At 42.3% G+C, this 21,963-nt stretch overlaps 1 protein-coding gene across 3 annotated transcripts in view; it reads right to left on the reverse strand.

The window, feature by feature from the left end:
- The window catches only part of FYCO1 (FYVE and coiled-coil domain autophagy adaptor 1), a 1,135,599-nt gene that overhangs the window by 88,945 nt on the left and 1,024,691 nt on the right, over positions 1–21,963 (reverse strand). For all 3 annotated transcript variants that reach the window (XM_069613367.1, XM_069613366.1, XM_069613365.1), the window contains exon 16: positions 12,052–12,147. In XM_069613367.1, the coding sequence (XP_069469468.1) occupies positions 12,052–12,147 (96 nt within the window). The remainder of the gene's footprint in view (positions 1–12,051; positions 12,148–21,963) is intronic.

Genomic DNA, 21,963 nt, shown 5'->3' on the forward strand with positions numbered 1-21,963 from the left:
AAGTCAACTCCTGAACGTGTTACCTGGCAACCACTAAGATCTACGCTAATCTGCTCGTCGTCGTGCTATCCGTGAACTTCTGTGACCGCTTAGAGCAAACCCTTCAGTGTGCTACCTGTGGCCACCCACCTATTCTCCTGAAACATACTGCTCTGCTTGCTGAATCCAACTGTTTGTTGGTCAAGGTAAGGCCATGTATCCTAGTCATATTTCGCAGATTTTTAAATTTCTATCTATTTGCGAGTAGAGTACACAATAGTGCTATGTTCATTGGTCTCATTGCTATTGACTTGAGTTTCCATTGCTATGCTATCAATAGATTTATTTATTTTCATCTGTGTCTATTGTCATCGAATTGCATCCTTCGGGGGTCCAGTCTATAATGTAAGCATGTTTCCTAATCGTGCAAGACAGAACATCCAAGGGACGAGTCACATGTTCAGATTTTAGTCACATCATTTATACATTTCTGCAACCTATGAAAATACTAAGCTGCACATAATGAACTGGTATAGTTCCTGCGACCAAAACAAACCTACATTGATCATTGTATGATTCATTTACTTTTGTATCACATCTTTATTCTTGAAAATTGTATAATAATGTCGATATTTACTTTTCAGATTTATCAACAATGCCGGCCTGTTCGATTAGCGGTTGCCCTTCAAAGACCCAAGCGAAATCTGAAGGCACTACAATGCATGTATTCCCGAAAACTGTTGATCGAATAAGAGAATGGGTCAGACATTGCGGATATCCACTGGATGAGCTGGAAAGTAGAGTCCAACAAGTCTTACAGGACAAGAGGGGTGATCGATACCGCATCTGCAGCCGGCACTTTTCCTTGGACATGTACACAACATCTTGGGTAACAAAGAAGAATAAACGGCGAACGACACAGAAATTGCTCGAAAACGCTATTCCCACTCTATTCGTCCACATTCCGCCACCGGTGAGTCAAGTGTCCGGATTTAGCTTTAGGCCTTGCGGTAGTGTGTAGGTAGCCGAACGGATTAATTGATATTGTAGGTGTTCTATCCCTTGTAATAATTTCGATATTGATATGAGTGTATAGTTTTTTGAATAATGACATTTATCAATATATTCTTTTTCGATTTCATAACCCACAAACGCAATGTATATAAATGGGAACAGGGAACTGTGCTGTATTGAGCATTTCTCAAGTATTCTGTCACCTTACATGGCTATTTTTAATATTGGCATTTCATTATCAATCATTAATTTACCTTTACAACTTCTTGACTATCCCTTCAATCTGAAGCAAGAACATTCTACATCCTTGACGTGGTCGCAGTTATCAACCACTTCTAGCGCGTATCAGGTAATCTTACTAGGCTAATCCGCTACAGACTTGTTTTATGCATGTCAAGTAATAGTTTTATTTTATCGTGTAATTATTTTACCGAATGTTTGGTTAGTGCTTTCCAATTGATATACACCTTAGTTATCGTCCACTGGTGTTTGTTTTCAGTTATAATTAGTGTTATCCATACTAATGCAAGTACTGTCTTTCAGGGAGATGCTGAAGCGTCCGCCACATGATAAAATTTCTAGATGTTCTTCACCAGCAGGAGGTATGGATACTGACAGCTCCATCGAGCATCATCATCAGAGCTGGAATTCTTGTTGTTTGATTGTTCTACACAATGTTTCATTCGTGGTTAGCCGTTGATATGTACCTGTGCTGTCGACCCCAGGTGTGTGTTATGTTTTCACTATTGTAATCCTGACTAATGCAAGTACTATGTCTCAGGCAGTTGATGCAGCGTCAATCCCTGCACTTGATGCAGAGCCTGACATTCAAGTAATTCCAGGGGAAGTGGAAGCAGGACCATGCGTATACGAATCGGCGCAACAGCTTTCGGAAGTGCGCACTACATTTGCAACATCTATAGATATTCTTCAGCAGCACGAGGTATGGATACTGACAGCTCCATCATGCGTGATCATATAACGTGATTCCATTTGCTATACTTTCTTCCCTATTAACGCAAGTGCTGTGTTTCAGGGAGACGACGAAGCTTCCACTAAATCACAACATCCAATTTAGATGATACAGATGTAAATAAATCAGAGAAATAAGTCGATGAAATGTGATCATATTTAGATTTTCCTTGATTCTTTTGGACAATGCATCATTTGTGGTTATCTCTTTATATGTACCTGTGCCGTCGACCCCAAGTGTGAGTTATGTTTCCAATATTGAAAAGCATACTAAATCAAGTACTGTGTTTCAGGGAGATGTGGATGCCTCCTCTCCAATACAACCATTCATGGCAGTCCATGCAGAGCAAGAGGTATGGATACTGACAGCTCCATCGAAATAGATCATCACTGGTCGAATACTTGTCGTTTGATTGTTGCACACAATGTTTAAATCGTGTTTGGCTATTGAGATGTACCCGTGTGTTCGTCCTCACGTGTGTTTTATGCTAACAATATTTTGATACATAGTAATGAAAGTACTATGTTTCAGGGAGACGATGGAGCCTCATTCTGTGCTGTTTATGCGCATACAGAAAATATAGTCGTTGCAGCGCAAGAGGAAGGGAGGACATGCGGAAACGAATCGGAGCTACAGCGTGCAGATGTTGAAGGTCGAGCCAAAAAAGTTGCAAAGAAAAAAAACCAAAAAAGGTTAGTTACAAACAGTTAATAACTTTAAAAAAATGTTTGTGCTGGGGACTATTTTATGTTTTTTTCCAGTCAATTGGACTACACTTTATCTTGTGTTTAAACTGAACATCCCTTTTCCAATCTCTCCTCCCGTTACCCGTAGGTGTCAGAACTATACATACACAGACAGTGAAGTGAATGAGAGATGTTGCTTGCCAGACCATGTACACTATGGAGGAACTATTAATTGAGGCGAGGCGTGTTCAGGCTCGAGATGCTCATGTCCAATGGCCAGAACATGAATTAACTGTGTTTGGAGACTACAGCAAAGTTGCATTGGACCATAGCTACAGTGCGACCGCACCACCACAAGAAGATGTTATTGAATGTATTGAAGATAGCTCTGAAGTAGTTGCAGATCAATTCACACAATCTACACCCGCCAAAAATTTGCCACCCAAAAACCTGTCGACATTGTTGTGTTCTCCCATCAATGTTGAAGTAATAGATGTCGAAATGACAGAGAATGAACCAGCCGCAGCATCCATAGACGCATCAGAACTTGATATCAGCGATATTACTTTCCAATGTGTTGAAATCTCCACAACGTCACAGGCCGAAACAACGTTGACGCAGGATGACAGTCTAATGAAAGAGAGCAAATACATTGTATTCAACAGTTGTTTGATGGAAATTATAAGTATGCTGAAATGTGTGCATTCCATTAGAGGGAAAGTATGTGGAAAGCCACTGATTAATGTGACTCGTCAAATAAAAGGCAGTAACGTCAAAACAAATGCCGCCTGTAGATTAAATCATAGGTTCTCATGGTCTGCACAACCGATGCTGGGGAAACTGCCAGCAGGCAATCTACTGTGTGCAGCTGCATCACTTTTTAGTGGCTCCAGTTTTAGAAAGTTAGAGGCTTTCTTTCAGTTTGTGGGACTCCATTTCATTTCTAAAGCGCTGTACTACATATACCAACGTGATTATCTGTTTCCGGCCATTAGTGATGCTTGGAAAATTGAACAATTGTCTCTAGCAAGTACATTCGAAGGCAAACGATTCAGGCTAGCCGGCGATGGACAGTGCGACAGCCCTGGATTTTCTGCCAAGTACTGCACCTACCACTTTCAGGACATGGATAGTAAGAAAATTGTGAGTTTGGTGGTCGTGCAGGTAACAGAATGTACATCGTCAGTGGCCAATAGAGAAACTAGGATTCATAAAATCAGTGGAATATCTACAATCAAGGGGAATGCACATCGATCTCATAGACACAGACAGACATGTTTCAATTGCCAAGACAATGAGAGAGCAGTTCCCACATATTAATCATGAATTTGACGTATGGCATCTTGCTAAATCAATCAGTAAGAACATCTCGGCTGCAGGAAAAAAAAAAGGTTTTGAAAGTATTTTGCAGTGGTCCCATTCTATCACCAACTATCTTTGGTGGAGCTCAAAAACTTGTGAAGGGTCAGTGGAAATACTACTTGAAAAATGGCGGTCACTGATGCACCACTGTACCAACGTTCACCGCTGGACAGCAAATCAACATTTCCACCAATGTGAACATGGCCCTTGTCCCCAGAGGAGGCACGGAAGAAGAAGTGGTTGATTCCATCTTCACCGACACACAAAGCCATTGAGAAGATTGTTTTCGACAAAACTCTATCAAGAGATTTGAGAGGACTGACAGAATTCTGTCACACAGGAGATTTAGAGGTGTTCCACAATATGTGCTTAAAGTACAGGCCAAAGCGCTTGCATTTTAGCTTTCGGGGCATGAAACATCGCACTCTACTAGCAGTCTTGGCCCATAACAGCAATGTCGGACGTGAACAATCCAGGACTAGGGGTAAAGTAAGGATGCCTCGCTACACTAAGGTGTTTCCAAAACGATGTAAGAAATGGGTGATCAAACCAGTCTATGATGAAATGCAGTTCGACTTTTTGAAAGGCCTTATTGTTGCTGTGTTAGAGAAGCACAGATATGGAATTTTGGACGTTTCTGTGCAGAGCAGTGATCCATAGCCACCGAACATTGCGACTGTGCCATGCCCACCCGAAGCACAGCTGGTTGTGAAGTACAAATCCCGGTTTAAATAATTGCAATACGATTGTCTTTTTGTAAATAAATGTTATTGTACAGTGTACCTGTAAGCCTAACCCCTACCTTCACCATCATGGGTGGCGAACAAGCTGGGTGTCATCTTTGAATTCTCTCTATTCACCTCATATATGTGTATGTATATATTTTTCTCATGTCTCATCTCATGTAAATGTAAATGCTGTGCACTGTTAACGGAGGGGAGGCTTGCGTATTGCAAATAATAAAACAAACAAACAAACAACAAATCTCACTTTTAACTCAACTCCTGTGGTACTTTATACTTTCCCTGACCTTCCGCCAAAAATTAAATGTCTCAATTTGGGCTGCAAAGCTCGCAGACAACGGGGACAAAATTGGGGCACTTAGAACGCGCCAAGCGGGCCGTGGCATTTGGGAGAGAAGCCAGTTCGCATTTGCACATTGAGGCGCACTACATAGACAGATTCTAAACTTCAAGTTCTCACAGATGCCTTTACTACGTGATGTTGCAAATAAAGAATCCGAAGGACAGCGGCTTTGATTTTCAGCTCGTGCCCAGATGAGGCCCACAAGACACACTGGAAGTATAAGGGTCTATTGTTTTTTGACCTTGAGAGAGGGACCATGCCGAAAGAACTACATTTGAAGGGGGTGCACAATAACTTAAGAGACGATAAGGCAGAAAATTCAGAAACTAGACCGAGTTTCATTTTAGTTCAGTATACGAAAAATCGTTGTCAAGAGCACGGTCCGTTTTACAGACTGCATTACGAAGAGACACAATGGAAATTTCAAATATATTGTAAGTAAATCTTTACACGCTTTTATACTGGAATGAAGATTTAATGAATGGATGCATGAATAAATGAATGAATGAAGAGCTAGGAAAAGCAAGGAAAACATGTTTGTAGTGGGCACATGGGCATGCAGGTCCACTGGTCTCACCGATCTCGGTCCTTGGCCCAGCCACTTTTCCCTGCACTGCCTACCTGCACTACGAGACTGTCTCTGTATCCTTCAGCCCCTTCTCCCGGCATTTACCTTGCACTTGCCACCAGCTGGCCCTATTATTTAATTTGTATTCAACTAACCATGTGCAGCACTTTTATCCCCCCTCCCCCTTCCCCATGCGCGATCAGAAAGACACCTGGCCTAGTAGGATCGTTGTCTGTCTGCCCTTGTTCCCCACCTGCCTCGTCGCGCCTTGAAACACTTGAGTATAGGCGCGTTACAAATGCCATATCATATATCATATCATTCCTCACGCATGTAGACTAACTGTTGTTTATCATTGTGTGTTGGCCTTGATTTATTTCGTTACTTTTCGCATTGATTTTAGAGCCAAACATACGCCATTGAACTATCCTTGCAAGCAAATAGTTTCTGATCGGCTGTAATAAATAAAATGAGTAATATTAATGAAGATCGGCTGGCGAAACTAATTATAATTTTTTTGTTTTCATAACAGGTATTTTCTCCCCTTCTGCTACTGCCATCGGTTGGAGACACCAGCAGATGGCTTTTACAGTAGACACCTGCAGCTTCGTGTGAACAACTGGAGCACACTGACAATTTTATGGGACGATCGCCAAGGGCCGACATGCCCTTACGCTGTACTAGTGGCTAGAAGCAACATATCAACCTTTACGATGGACTAGTGCCTAGTTGATGGAACAGCCTTGCGGTTCACCGTGCTTCCAAAGTGCTTCTTTTAACGAAAAGCAACACCCTGTGTACAATGGCGGATACAGATAAAAGAAAATAAAATGGCTTTCGGAGTTCATATGGCAATTGCTGAATATTCTCTAAACATTTAATGTCAAATAAATGTACTTTACCAAATGTACCGTGTTGCTGTTTGATTTTAAAGTACAGTTTCATATTCCGAAATGTGGCGCGCTGTGTTGTGAGATGGTCTGTGTTGTTTTCCGGGTTCTGTGTGGAGTCGCGTAGAAGACGACTGGGCGCGTTTGCCTACGCAGCACAGTAACGTCATGGAGAGAGGTGGGGAATATGAATGTTTCGAAAATGTCAGGCAGGGGAATTGATTTAGTGCCGCAGAAGCAGGTCAGCCAGGGCGATGCGGCAAGTGATAGGATTATCACAAAATGGCGGCGCCCTGGTGTCTGTTTTCGCGTGCGTTTAATGGACGAAAACTCGGGTAAGGTCCATAGGAAAGTTTTCTAAAATTGAGCCACTTAGGCTTAAAAAAACATGGCCGACCCGTAGGGACAATAACATTTTTTACTAGACCATGCCTTTAAGCAAGTAGCAGAACAGCAGATGGATATTCATGCTCTGAGAGAAATTAGGAATTTTGTTCCACAGGCTGGGAGCCAGTACTGAGAAGGCTCTGCTACCTTTGCATTCAAAATGGTAGAAAGAAACTTTTATGAGACGAACATTAGAATAACGGAGACAGTGGGACAGGCTATAATGGAAAAGTTAAAAAAGGAGCGGCTAGTCCATTAAACTCCGCACAAAGCACCTTTACTCTAATTCTGAGATGGCTGGGCAGCCAGTGATGTATACCAAGAGAAAGAGTGGCAGGGGCGCACATTGCAAGGTGAGATGCAGCATTTTGGATTAATTGCATGTGGTTCATTGTTTTTAAATGTATTATTATTATTTTTTGTATTAATAATGATATAGTTTGTTTCCACACGTTTCCATTATTCATCACTTAAGTACACCTACATACAAAATGTACATTTCTCCTTCTGTCATTCATCTAGATCAATGTCCATGGTGTCTATGTAGCTGTTTGTCACCTTTTTCCTTTCCATGGGTGTGTATTATTCTAGTCCATGGTCTTTAACACTTCGTTGTCCCTTCTTTTATATCGCTGATTCTTTTACATTATTCCAAAATTGTATTACTCTGCAGATAGGCGTTTTATTAGTTCCTAGCAGGATCTCTGCCCATCGTTCATTGGTGTCCCGTGAGATCATGTTCGATGGAAGCATGGCAGCGAATAGTTGTCTTTTGTCGGCCAAAGCTGTGCATTCCATAATAATATGGTATATTGATTCAGTTTGTTCCAATCTTTGACAGAATCGACAATAGTTCTCTTCTGGACGTATTTGCTCTGTATTTTGCTAGGACTTGTCGCGTTAGAAGCAGATTGAGTAGCTTTCATAAAAATGTGTCTCTGATTAATCTTGACAGGAAAAGGGTCAGATATTGTGGTAACTGGTTTAGTGCTCTATTTTCTAAATTACAGTTTAGAGCAAGTTTGTATTGGGCCTTCTTGTCTATTTTGTTTCTCCAGTTGTTTTTCGTTGTATTCCCTTTTTAACTTCCTGCGGACCCATAATCCGTTTATCCATATTCAAATCCACTTTAGCTAACATCTGCTTAAATGCTTCTTTCCATATATTCAGGACTCCATCATTTACCGTGTTGGGTTTTGTTCATGGTATGTTATTTGATGGTATTTCCTCTCCTACGATGGTCCTTCTATATAAGTCTAAATATTTCCATGTTACAATTGATTGTATTGATTGGATGTATAATTCAAAACGGATTCAATTTATCGGATATGATTTTGGTAGCGCCAGCACCTTGCTACTTGTGAATATCCCTTCTACTTGTGTCCATGTTAGTCCCAGAATGTTCAACATGGCTTTGCTGCTATAAGTTAGAAGGGTTACCACGTTCTGGTGATAGAATGTAATTATAGGTCTCAGAGAATTTTCCGTATTTCTTATGGATTATGAATCCTTGTCAGGCTAACAAAATTGATTTGTTTTTCAGATGATGGGTCCATTCCTTTTCTGTCTCAGTTTGGTTTAACCATATTCCAAGGTATTTGATTGAGTTGGACAATTATAATTTTTTTCCTCTTATATGTACTGAAATGGCTTTTCCCTTTTGTCTCACCAGACTTGCAAGTGTCATCACTTGTGATTTCTTTCTATTGATGTTCAATTATTTCACCACTGTATACACTTCTAGGCTATTAAGCTTCTTTTGCAATCCCACTTGCGTTTTGTCAATATTGACAAGATCGTCTGCATACATCATATATGGTATTGTTGCTCCATTCAAGATTGGGGGGTTTGTGATTATTACATTTTGAGAATCCGCTAGATCTAAGGTGTATAGATTAAACAGGGTTGCTGCAAGTGCGCAGCCCTGCGTTAGTCCATTCCATCTAGGAATCACAGTTGACACAATGCTATTCTGAGAGAGTGTGACTCTAATCAACGTGTTTGCGTAGAGCTTTTTGATTGGTTCTAAGGTATTTGTCAGGCAATTTCATCTAGAGAGTTTTTCCCATAATTTTCGGCGATTTACACTATCAAAAGCTAGTTGTAGATCTATAAATGGTGCATGGGTAGGTATTTTTTCCTCAAGGCTACCAGCTTTATCAAATTTAGGAGTATTAAATTAATGTTGGTGCCCACTTCCTTAATAAAGCCTGTATTGCTCAGATCTTGTCTCCCATTCACTATTGCCCATTCAGTTAGTCTTTGTAGGAGCATAGATGCAAAGACCTTTCCCAGTCGGTCTAATAAGGCTATCGACCGAGTTACACAGCAGTTTTCCGTCACCTTGTTTAAATACAGGTACCAGGGTCGCTGATTTCCATGTCGTCGGTATTTGTTTAAGGTTTGTGATGATGTTAAACAGCGGCATGCAAAGTTCCGCCCAGGCTTCAGTTTTTTTCTTCAGTATTTCATTAGTAATCCATCCGGTCCAGGGGCTGTCGATGTATTAAAATGTTTAATGTGCTTCAGTATTTCATCATATTCACAGACGATGTTCCATTTGCTCATGGATTTGGTTTCTAGGTCCTCTTGTGGTTCAGCTATTTTAGCATACAGAGCAGCAAAGTATTTCACCCATTCTGTTTCAGAGACATCTGAAAGTAAGCGATCGTTCTGTGAACCATCTTCATTGAGTCGAATACATAGTTCTCAGGTGTTTCTTTTTGCCATTGCTCGCAGCATACATTCTGCATTATTTTGCACATAAATTGTCTTGGTGTTTTTTATCCAATTCCTATATTGTTGTTTGTATTTTTTCGAATATATCATGCGTTCTTCTGTATTCATGTGTCGAATGGCTTTAATATTTGTTCGTAAAAGTTTTTTCCTCATGGCAATTTGCTTGTTGTAGGCATGAGAATGTTTGGTCTTTTCGCATCTTTTAGGTCCTTGCTAGGATCTAAATGTAATAAGCATCCATTCATAGTCTATTTTTTCTATGTCCTGTTTCCTCGCATTCCGAAATGTTTCTTTTAGACCTCCGATTTGTGGGTTTATTAATCGCAAACTATTAGCACCATTATTTATCTCCATTCTTATCGCCGGTTGTCTTATTGGTCGTTCTTCTTTAGTCTTCCATATCATAGTTATTTTTAGATGGTCACTCCAATGTGGTTAATTAGATAGTCTGGATGCCCGAGGTAGAGAGAATTACACTAAGGCATAAACAGCTGTCGGCACACCCATAGTGGTAGGGGCCGCAGGCCGTTACATAGCATCAAGTACGTTGGGGGAACTGCACTCGAACCAAGCGCTGGAACCATAGGTATCTGGAATCTTATGATGAATGAGAGCCGAGTCTTAGTGATTCAGATTACATTGGGTTGTTTGGGAGCTCTGATTTATTACAATTTTGGAACTCTGATTTATCTTATCAATTAACTGATCCGATTGGCAAGAGCTATCCACTTTCTCCTGATGAAATTGCAATGCAAGTTTATCAATCACACCTGCCCACGCACAGAAGTCTGTGAAGTTTTTACATTGATTGAGCCCCCCAATTATCCTTTCCTTTTTTTGCAACCATTGCGTGAGGCTAATCTGATCTATTAGACGAGTTTGTTCATCTCTCCCATCCATCAGCTCTGATGAGGACTGCCAGGAAGGCTGGACAGTAGCTGTCTCCATACTTTCATAGTTAATTGATCAGGGTCTGTTTCGGTACTGTTCACTGTAGACACATCAGTAGTGGTCAAGAATGACGTTAAAACGTTAGACCTTTGAACACAGCTTTCAGTTTGCTTATTCACTATGGGGGGGGGCACTTCGGCCTTAAGGTTAACAGTCAGCTCAGTTGATAATTCCCCATTAATTAATGAAGTAATAAACATTGATGTGATTTGAGCGGTTTATGTGTTTACCTATTTATGAGAGGAGATTTGGGCATTCTGTGGTGCAAACAATCAACCTAAGAAGACGAGGTTCCCGTTTAATATTCTTGGGAGGTAAGGAGCGCATGGAGTATAGCCTTACCTTTGCATTGTAATTGATGAAGTATCCTACAAATGGGCGGGGTCATCCTCGTCAGTCATGATCTCATGTCCTGCAACCGCTTCTTCCTTCGGGCAGTTAGAGCCAGTACTTCCACTAAGCGACTATTTTTGGACAATGGGGGGTCATAGATATAGTCGCAGACAATATGGGCATTTTATTAGATTTAGCTCTAGCGATAGACATGTGAAAAATAAGGGACGCTATCAACACAATTCAGTTGTTTGTCCAAAATGACTGGTTTGCCTCACTGGTGTTCCCCCAATACCAGGAAAGCATAAAGAATTCACAACATTACCAAAGATGGCAGCAAGCGTGATTAAAAAAAGAGTTCCAAATAGACAGCTTAACAGCAATCTCACGGCACTCCTAGAGGCACCTGGGATTTACCAAACTCACAGGGCCCAGGAATATCGAAGCCCTCGAGCCACAGAACACCCTGTATCTCTCTTTTCCTCGCATATAATCGGGCATCAGAACCAAACCAACAAGAGACTGTCTGCATTCTGTACCCATGCGCCTTGGGGAACAGACACCCTTTATATTTAGTTTTTCTCACGTCTCAGAGGGCATTTGGAAATGAAACCTCAGGACGCTGTCCACCTCTCGTCTCCACACACCTTGGAGAGCATCTAGGCTGAGAAACGCTAAAGGAAGGCACCTTGCACCATCAAGACGTGCTGCTTAAGCAGCCGCTTCAAACGGGCATGATCCGACGTCAATGACCATGAAGCTGGTCAATGACGTGAGTCATTGTCCCACACCCTTCTTATGCACTGTCACCTGTGGCTTGGGCTTACAATTAATTATGAATGCATTTATGAATGGCTTTGTGGCAAATGTGGACACACACAATCACTGAAATGCAAACTGAAGGGAATAAAATGAGAAAGGGGTGGAGGTTGGTTTTGCAAACAGATAAGTATTAGCAAAATCAGAAGGGGAACAAGCCAAGATCCATGTCTCAGAATGTATTTGGTGGCCACAATAGATTTCAGATTGGTTTCTCTGCAATCCTTTGGATGCTGGTGAAAATCAAGGTATTTTGGTACTTACATCATGTCTCCAGTTTTTAGAAGGTGAAGCTCGATGTCCTGTGGAATCTGCAAATCATCTGCCTCATCAAGGGTCAAGGAACTGCAAGAGCTGTACCTAAAACAAGCAGGAGAGTTTGGTTATAGCCTCCTATTCACTGTAGATAATACAAGCAAATACTTCTCAAAGGCAATGCCATCACCTGACATCTTAGTCTTTGGCGGCTGCATAGGTCCACACCCAATCTGTATGAGCCGGTCAGGTATATTCGGCAAGCACCCCTGAAAACACAGTACGACCCACAAACATGTATAATGTAGTGTGATGATGTCCAGTGACTGGCCCTTAGGGTGGGTCTGTGGGGTGACTCCGGGGGCAGGGCCACACTACCTGTTATGTAATGTGGGTAAGGTGGTGGTCAGGGGACAATGCCGTGCCCCTCTACCCCACAGCACTGGGTAAATGCGGCAGGTGACCACCACATGATTGACACTGCCACTGCTACCCCTTTAAGGAATCCAATTGACCATGCAGTATGGGTATTCATGGGCCCTGGGGAAAGAAACTTGCAGTGATCAAACTATTATTCCCAGCCATCTCACATTATTAAAAAAAATCATAAATATGCTCACTGTTACTGTGGCAACCAATCAGAAATACGCAGACAGTGGGGGTCAGAAGCAAGATGGTGAACAGGCCTTTTAGATGCTCAGTTTGCATTGCATCGAAAACCAGTGAAAAAGACCCAAACACACCTGCCCCAATGAAACCAGTGCCTCAACCAATCCCCAGAGAAACCTTATAAGAATAACCAACTGGATGTCCTTAGGAGAAAGCTGACCCAGGGGGCAATTAGGTATAAATGCCAGCACAAAAAGTGTAGTATTGTGGTTTGGGGTAGTGGAGGGACATGGAGCTCAATGATGGAGGGATCAGAGGTGCAAGAAGAGGGGATGAAGTAGGAAAGGTGGCATGGAATGGAAGGTACAGCAGAAGGAGGCGAAGCAGGAGAATTTGGAGTAGTGGAGGGACATGGAACAGAATGATGGAGGGATCAGAGGTGCAAGAGGAGGGGATGAAGTAGGAGAGGTGGCATGGAATGGAAGGTACAGCAGAAGGAGGCGAAGTAGGAGAATTTGAAGTAATGGAGGGACATGGAGCAGAATGATGGAGGGATCAGAGGTGCAAGCGGAGGGGATGAAGTAGGAGAAGTGGCATGGAATGGAAGGTACAGGAGAAGGAGGCGAAGCAGGAGAATGTATGAATGTATGAGACAGCATTAAAATATGCCACGTTGAATGAGTTTAGTGCTTTGCATCTTACAAGTGATTGGGTAACTCATGTCTTTATCAAATCTTTATTAAACACGCCTTTGGAAAGTCTTGCCACAAAGGCCCGCCTCTTCCACCCTGCGAAGCAGGGTAAATGTCCTTACACATCAGTTTCCAAGGGCAAGGTTTACTATTCTACTGCGATAGAGGTCAACAGCGACCGTGCACCTTGCGGACACCAGCAGAAGTGCTGTTTCTAGGCATATTTGATATTTCACCATCAAAAACTACACCAGGGTTCTTTCTACAAACTAGGAGTGGGTATGGCTAGCCTCTTCTCACTTGTGGTGTAACAGAGAAGTGTGCAGCCCCTGCAGCTCAGCTGGTCGCCACCATTAAGGGGCCCTCAGAGTGTTCTAATGCCTTCTCACTGCCCCCATAAGTTTGTGTTATGTTGCTGCAAACACACTTAGCAGGAGAATATGAGGGGTACAAATAGAGGCCAAAGCATATTAGCATCTGGTGCAAAGGAGGCTGCCAATTACCTATGTCCCACGCTGGACAGAATCCGGCAATGAATGCTGGGTTTCTGAGGCACTCCCGTTTGTCAGGCAACATTTCTTCTCCCAGGCACCCCCCGCCCCCACCTCATCCTACTCCATATCCTAGCTTCTGCTCCCTCCCACATCCTGCCATCTATCCCCCTTCTCACTACTGAGGATGCAGCAAAGCCACGGATCCCTCTACTGAGACCCTCTCGCATCACCATGGTTGTCACCTTGACTCAGACTTTGATGATACATTTTAATCAAAGGGACCCTTTTTTGCATATAAAATAAAAGTTTTCAGCACCTGGGCAACGTGTCAGGGTGCTAGCAGCGTTGACCCTGAGTTCGCTGACAGGCATTTGCAATAATGGCTGCGACTACCCATGCTCACTCCCGGACCAGGGGGATAATGCTATATAATTAGGCACGCCAATGCCACTCCATTTTGAGCAATCTTGCTGTCGGAGACTCTAAGGTTTTTATTGATAGATGCCTGCTATATGTAGGCTCTTTCACGGTGTTCTGTGGCCAGTCATACCTCAGTGTGGTGCAGTGGAATCAGTGAAGAGTGAATGCATATTAGACAAATATATTAGACAAAAAAGTATATTAGACAAATACCCACTCTGCTTTCTCCATCCACAGTATTATGGAGAGTTCCACAATGCGATGAAAATAATAAGTGGACCTAGAGCTTTACCTCTAAAGTTATCAGCACGAGTTCAATGCGCAAACCAAAAAGCCTAATGCCAATTTCAATGGGAACCATAGTTACCGCACTACAAGACACCACCAGGAAACTCATTGCAGAGGAGTTGGCTATCCCACTAGGGCATTCATCCTACTTGGGGCACTAAGCAGTAGGCTAACATGCCTAGCTCCTCTGCTTGTCAACCTAGGATTCTTCCAAAGAAGAAACACAGAATCTGCAACAGAAGCAAAGACTTTCCCCTGACCCCTGTTATTATTATTATTATTATTATTATTATTATTATTATTATTATTATTATTATTATTATTATGGTATTCATTGAGCGCAGACCTAGCTTCGAAAAGTAACAGAGCATTTAACAGAGGTATACACCAATACAGATACATAACGGAGCTCTTTACAGAGGTATACAACATTATAGATGCATAACAGAGTTCTTTTCAGTGGTAACAACAGAACATATGTACAGCAGGGGTAGAATACCAAGGGGAACAGAGGAGGGGTACAGTGTACCGGGTGGCGGGGAGGATGGGGGCGGGTGGCCTCTTGCAAGTTAGGAAGCACAATGGGAGAGGTGATGGCCTAGGTGTTGAGGAGGAGAAACCCCTTGAAGAGGTGGGCCTTGAGTTCTTTTCTGAATTGTAGGAGTGTGGGGGTGAGTCTGATGCTGATGGAGAGGAGGTTCCATAATCTTGGGGCATATGCCGAGAAGGCTTGTTTTCTGGGCCTTTCCATTTTGCAGCGGTGGATTTCAAGTCTGCACCTGTCCGGGCTTCTGGTGGTGCGCTGTCCACCAGAGATGCAGAGTTTCTCTGAAAGGTAGCTGGGTGACTTGAGGGCGACTGCCACGTGTAGGACACTTCTCAGGGGCAGAAGAGAGGATGACGGGAGGCCTTCAAGGAGTGCACCCTGTTAGGGTGTATCTATGTTATTTCCTGGAGTTATAGACCAAAAACATAAAAGAGAAACCCCTAAATACACATTGACACACTCATTACAACTGCATATAATTAAGCCTATTTGATTTTTCCCACTCCTACCCTGCATAGACTTCAGAGTAATGACAATGGTCTAGCTATTAGAAATATGTCCATTATTTTTTGACAAGACGTGTGAGGGCAATGCCATGTGAGAAAGGTCTGAGTGGCCAACCTGCAAATGTGTTTTAGACTATTAAAGCAAATATTTAGGAGGGGCCCAGCATACAATCGTATCTCACTCCTACTCGCTTACAACATGCTTGTGAGCTGGCTATTTGTCTGAAATCAAACTGCAGCAAAGGCATAAATGGAACCTGAGTATTCCTGATCAATACAGGTTCAGCTTCCCTGGCAAATGGGGCCACACATAATTGTGGAGGATTCATTGCGTTGATCACAATGTTGAACCCATTTACGGCAAGGCACGCATTTGCCTTTTTCATGTGTCATGCTGGCGAGTAGTCATGTATAAGAGAAAACACTGCTCCATTCTTCCAACAGGCACCAAAGCCAGCCAAACCCCTCACCATTCCATGCGGATAGTGAGATAGCTCATTTCGGGCTTTCTCACCTAATTTGGAATGGGAATCAAGGGGAAATGTGCAGCAGGAAGCTGACACAACAATGTCTCTTACAATGGGTAGCATTGTGGCTCACAGTCATAATTTTGTGGTTTTCCTGTCGAATATATACAGACCTTGAAAAGGATAGGATTCCATCATGAAGGCATCAATATCTACACAGTCTGGGTGAGTGCATTGCTAGGTATAAATAGGCCCCTAGTCTCACGAGTACACAGCATTTCTACCTGTAGTACAGTTTGAAGGGGTGGCAGCCTCCAATCACAGCTTGTACTCCTCCATGGGACCCTCCTCCCACTCCATCATGTAAAGATGGGAATATCTTCTCTCCATACATATGAACCATTGCTAAAGCCACTCTAGGCTAAGTGTAAAGTGGAATCCATCACTCCAAGCCTCTAGGAGGGCATAACATCCAAATCTGGACCTGCTACATTTAGACTTCCTGAAACTCGTTCCCCAGTACCCCTTGTACTTGGATACTATCAAGACTTGTATATCTATCTACCCTGTTACTCATGAGACTAGCCTGGCACTGCTAGATTTCTACCCCCTGATGTTTGTTCCTGAGCTTCCCTCCTTCTTGGATGCTATCAAGAGCTTTATATCCATTTATCATAGTTCTCCCGGGTCTAGCCTCTTGAATAAGGGGATGGGAAATCAGAGCCAACCTAGATTCCATCAAGGTAATCATTCTATACTCCCTTGGATTTCATCACATTGTCGACCTCCCTAACTGCGACAATTATCAGCAAACGTGTCTGGGATGACAATGCAGTCCAACGCTTTCACAGCTCTAGACCAGTGGATGATTGGGTTATTCATCAAATCCATAGTTTCCATAATGACAGCCAGCCATATGACATGATCAACAGAAAAATATTCTGAGGGTGACAAATGGCCTTCATTGAACTGGCGCCGGGTCAAGCCGCTTTTTTTCCTTTTAGACCATGCTAAAGGTGCCCAATCCTTACCCTTAATGGTGCTTCCTTGAGAGAACCCCTCGTAGAGCCTGAGCGGTGTATGCTCACTGCTTGGTTTGCTATGTCTACTGTGGATCGAAAATACATCAGGTGGAGAAGGATTAAGACTCCAAATGGCTGAGTCTCTATAATAAGTGTGCAGGGTCATTTTACAGTGACATTTTTCACATTGTATTTTGCTGCACAATATTCTTTAAAGGGGTGATCCTGTGAAAAGAAAGACCAAAGAAAATGGAGCGATCAGCACCCTCGAAGGAGTTAAAGTACAGAAGCAATACCAGGCATAGAGTGACAACACAAACAGAATGACAGGGTACAATGACCATGATCCATAATAGCTAAATCATTATGAAAGTTAAGAGGTTGTGGCTTTGTGATTTTCGTTGCTTCTATGCTTATGTCAGATTGCACAATACTGTCCAAAGCATTTAGGTGGCCTATATTTAGCTTTAGCTTAGTGCAAATACTTTCAGTAATTTTCTAAATTCACAATACAAATATGTTAACTGTTTCTCTCTGTTAGCACTCCATCAATCTGGCTTCCGCCCTTGTTATTCCACGGAAACCGCTTCACTGTATGCGTCCTACACCCTGTTTTTAGCAGGCTATGCTAGACACTCCTCTCTTCTTGTTCTTTTTGATCTTTCTTCAGCTTTATTACACAGTAGTTCACACTGTTCTCTTTACCCTGCCTAATTTAGGCTTTAACAGGACAGTTGTTTGCGGCTTTTGTTCAATCTTTCAGATCACACTTACTCAGTGAAATGGGCTGGTGAATCCTCTTAGATCTTTCCTTTACCCTGTGGTGATCCTCAGGGGTCTCTTCTGGGCCTACTTATATTCTCTATTAATAGAGTTGCTCTTTCATCTATTGCCTCCTCTTTTGATGTTTCTTTTCACTTTTACGCAGATGATTCTCAAATCATTTCATTTTCATACTTTAGTGATTCTCTTCATTCTTCTCTTTCTGCCTGCTTACAGGCCATGCAACCCTGAATGTCTGCTAACCTTCTCCATCTTAACCCTTCTACTACCTTGCTTCTACTATTCCCACACCCTTCCCCCCTCTTGATTTCTCCCCTCTCTTCATTCTCGCTTGTCTGCTGATCGCAATCTTGGTATAATATTTGGTTCTTCTCCCTTGTTTTTCTCATACACTTCTGGTGTTATGAAGCCCTGTCGCTTTCACCTATTCAATGTTAGTAAACACTGTTATTTCTGCTCTAGTCTTCTCCCGGCTAGACTATTGTTCTGCTCTTCTTCTTAGCTTCCCTACTTATCGCTTGGCTCCTCTCAGTTCCATTTATCATTCCACTATTCACCTTCTGTTCGGTCCCTCTCCTCGTGACTCTGACTTCTTTACTGTGGTTACCCTTTAAGTCACATTTGTTATTTCACTGTTTACATTGTTTTTAAATGTCTCCATGGCTTAGCGCTTCATATCTGTCTGCTTGATTTTTTTTTTTATTCTCCTCTTTGTACTCTCTGTTCATAGTGTCGGTTCTTTTTGACTGTCTCCAGTTCCCCCAATCACGTTTTTGTTCTTTTCCTCTTCTTGCACCAACATATTGAAATACACGTATCCCTTACAATCCGTTCTCTTTCCTCCTTCCCCATCTTTTGTTTCTCTCTTGAAGATTCCTTTATCAGCTTCTTATCTCTCTTTATTTGGTAATACTTATTGTATATTCGTAATATTGTACAGACTTTCTCTTTTTGTTTAGCGCTTTGGCTGAAAGTGCTAAATGCATACGAATAAATACAAAATCCATGATTTCATCGGCTTGTATTCATGTAAGTGTTCATTTGGCAATACTTTCAACTCTCTCTCCCCAAATACCTTCTTTCTCGAGCTTTTCGCTCATCTACCTCAAACTCCTTCAGGGTCAGTCGCTTCTCCAAGCATCGAGTTGGTGGCAGATCTCTTTCTTCAGCTGGGGCCTCCCTCTGGGACAGCCTCCCTGCCTCCCTGAAACTTGAGGAGAATCATCTTCGGTTCCGGAAGCACCTCAAAACCTTTCTCTTTGCTTCTGCTTTTTCTCCTCCTCTCCCTTGCTACTTCCTGGCTGACACTGAATTTTCACTGGTTACCTGGTCACCCCCTGATCTCAGGCCCTTGTCCTCTCCCCTGCCCGTCGCACTCCTGCACTGCCCTCCTGGCAACCCCCGCATTTGGGGACTGTTTCTCTATCCCTACAGTCCCACTACCAGCTCTTGACACCTGGTGTCGGCACTTATCCTTTCACTTGCAACCTGCTGGCCGTACTTTTACTTACTGTTTAATTTTGTTTTCTTCTTACCCCATGTACTGGACTGTCCTCTCCTCTTTCTCCCTCGCACTTCTCCTCCTTCCCCTTCCCATGCACTTCCGTGATCTGAATGGCACCTGGCCTAGTAGGATCGTTGTCTGTCCTCCCTCTGTTCCCCCTCCCTTGCCTCATCACGCCTTGAAACACTTGTGTACAGGTGCGTTATAAATGCCATATCATATCATATCATATCTTGCGGAATGCATTGGGCAGGTGGTCCTCCTGAGTGAATTGTCATGGCAAAGCAGTTGGCATATCTGTTGTATTTTCAGTTGAGCCAAACCCTAAAAAAAAAACTAAGGCCTGCCAGGCAATCAAACCTGATTCACACATCACAATACAGCTCCCTGCAAATGATAACACTCCATCTCCAGGGCAAATTAATGCCACTCTTTGAAGCTGGGGTTGCCAATGTAGAAATATATTAATAGTTTTGATAGTGCACTTAGCACTTTACATTGCTGCTAAAGCACCAAGCACTTTATATTGTCTGAAGACTGCATTAAGTTCGATTTGTATTACACCTCGCATATGTATGCGTAAACTTAGACTTACATGACTATATATCTTTGTTTATTCGAGACTAACGTTGGACACTTAGAATGGCTATATTTTGTCTAGTGAACATATCATGTTGTGGGGCTGCTTGGACAGCGTTGAGGTAATGGCTGTTTCAGACGTCATAACGTGGACAGACCTACAAGGCAGGGCTCGTCATTTTTGGCGGTTGCCCTAGAATGGCATTATTTTTTGATTTTATTTTATCTCAGGTACCAGCCTTTGTTGACAGACATACCATTGGAAAACACACGTTTATTTTGAACGATGTGTATTTATATATATTTATATATTTCCTTTTTTTATATATATTTTTCCTTTGACACTCGTTATGTATCTGAGGCTTTCTTTTGCCATTTTCCTTCACAGTCCTCGCAGCCAGCACATCTATGCAATTGTTGCTATACTCTTCATCATATAACATTTGGTTGATGTATTGACACTTCGATGTGTTTTTATTTTACTTAATACACTGCATGTTGAAGTGCCTTAAATGTTCTAAGATGCCTGCCATGTGTTCATCATTCTGTACCACCTCGTGAATGGGGACATTCTATGCACTTGTATCATAGGGTTTTTTAAAGCATATATAAGAAGTCCTTCTTCCATGAAACACCCTACCTACGTGAACAAGCGGTCAGTGTACCGCGAAACGTGTCGTTTTGTAACCAGGCTTTCCCTTTTTGCTGCACCTTTTTATAATAAAGAAACATTTGTGCTGCCTGGATTTGCTGTTATGCCTTTTCCTTGCTGAGACTGGATTTCGTTTCTCAGCTGCTCTTGGGAGTGCAACCCATCGAATTTTGCCCTGTCCTAAGGCATTTTTTTCCTTTTTTGAAAATATATTAATAGGTATACATGTTCAGGATTTTAAAAGCCAGGGTCAGGGATAAAGGTTGTAGGAGTGTAAGAAATATAGCTGCAACATCATTTGGATCAGGTGAGTAACACCTGAGTAAAGCAAATTACATGAGTTAATGAAATGGATTCCTTCTCAAGATCAGCAGGGTAGTATAGCACTGAATGTCTGACAAAAATACCTTGGATTTGGTGATAGAGATGTCAAGAAAACAGGCAGTTCCCTTTAAATGTATAGATGCCTTAAATAGAAGTGCCATGTTTTTATGATCACTGATAAAGTATGTTTATCCAAGGTCAACATTTTTTCCTTGATTTTCCCTTAGTAATCGTATATACTTTCTCCTAGATCAAGAAGGTGAGTACAAAAGGGAGATGCATGGTTCATCCTTACAAAGGGGGGTGTTGTGATGGTTCCATCCTAACCTCCCCAGACTTTGAGGTGACAGCCCCTTGCCCTAGTGCTTCTTTGGTGCTCCTTTCACAATTTTCACCACTTTTCGCTTTTCTTTTTGCTATTTTACTAGAGGTATGATCACAGACTTAGTGTTACAGGTGACACTATTGAGCAAGGGTGTTGCTAGGTCTGGAAAATATCCGGGGCTAAGCTAATGTTGGGACAATCGGGACTTGGGGCTAGCTACCCTTTTGGTTGTAGACCCTGAGCTTTTATCCGGGGCTACAACCAAAAGATCCAGGTATATAACCCCCTCAGCCCTGCCCCCCCTAGCAACGCCTCTGCTATTGAGAATGGACTACTTAGTCAGCCACCACACCCCAGGAGCCAGGCAGGATTTTGACAAAGATGATACAATGACCTCTATTTCTGGACTGCGTAAGCACCTGATGTACTCTAAGCACATGCACCAATAAAAAACAGAGCTAAACCTAAATAGACTTGTAAAACAAGTCAAACCCGAACTTCTAAGGAAGGAGAAATAACTAAATATAAATAATCAGTGCAACACCTTATTCAAGTGTACTTAAAATGTACTCTGATGCACGTGCCTGATGTCTCACTGTTGTGATTGCTGGTATAGAAAACACCATATTTAGGGTCTGATAATTCTGAGCTTCTGAATATATCAGAGCAGTTCCTGGGCTGAAGCTGGTCTCTCTTGTTTGTGGATAGA

Source organism: Ambystoma mexicanum, chromosome 5p (genome assembly GCF_040938575.1).
Source record: "Ambystoma mexicanum isolate Mex_15411 chromosome 5p, UKY_AmexF1_1, whole genome shotgun sequence".
Lineage (NCBI taxonomy): Eukaryota > Metazoa > Chordata > Amphibia > Caudata > Ambystomatidae > Ambystoma > Ambystoma mexicanum.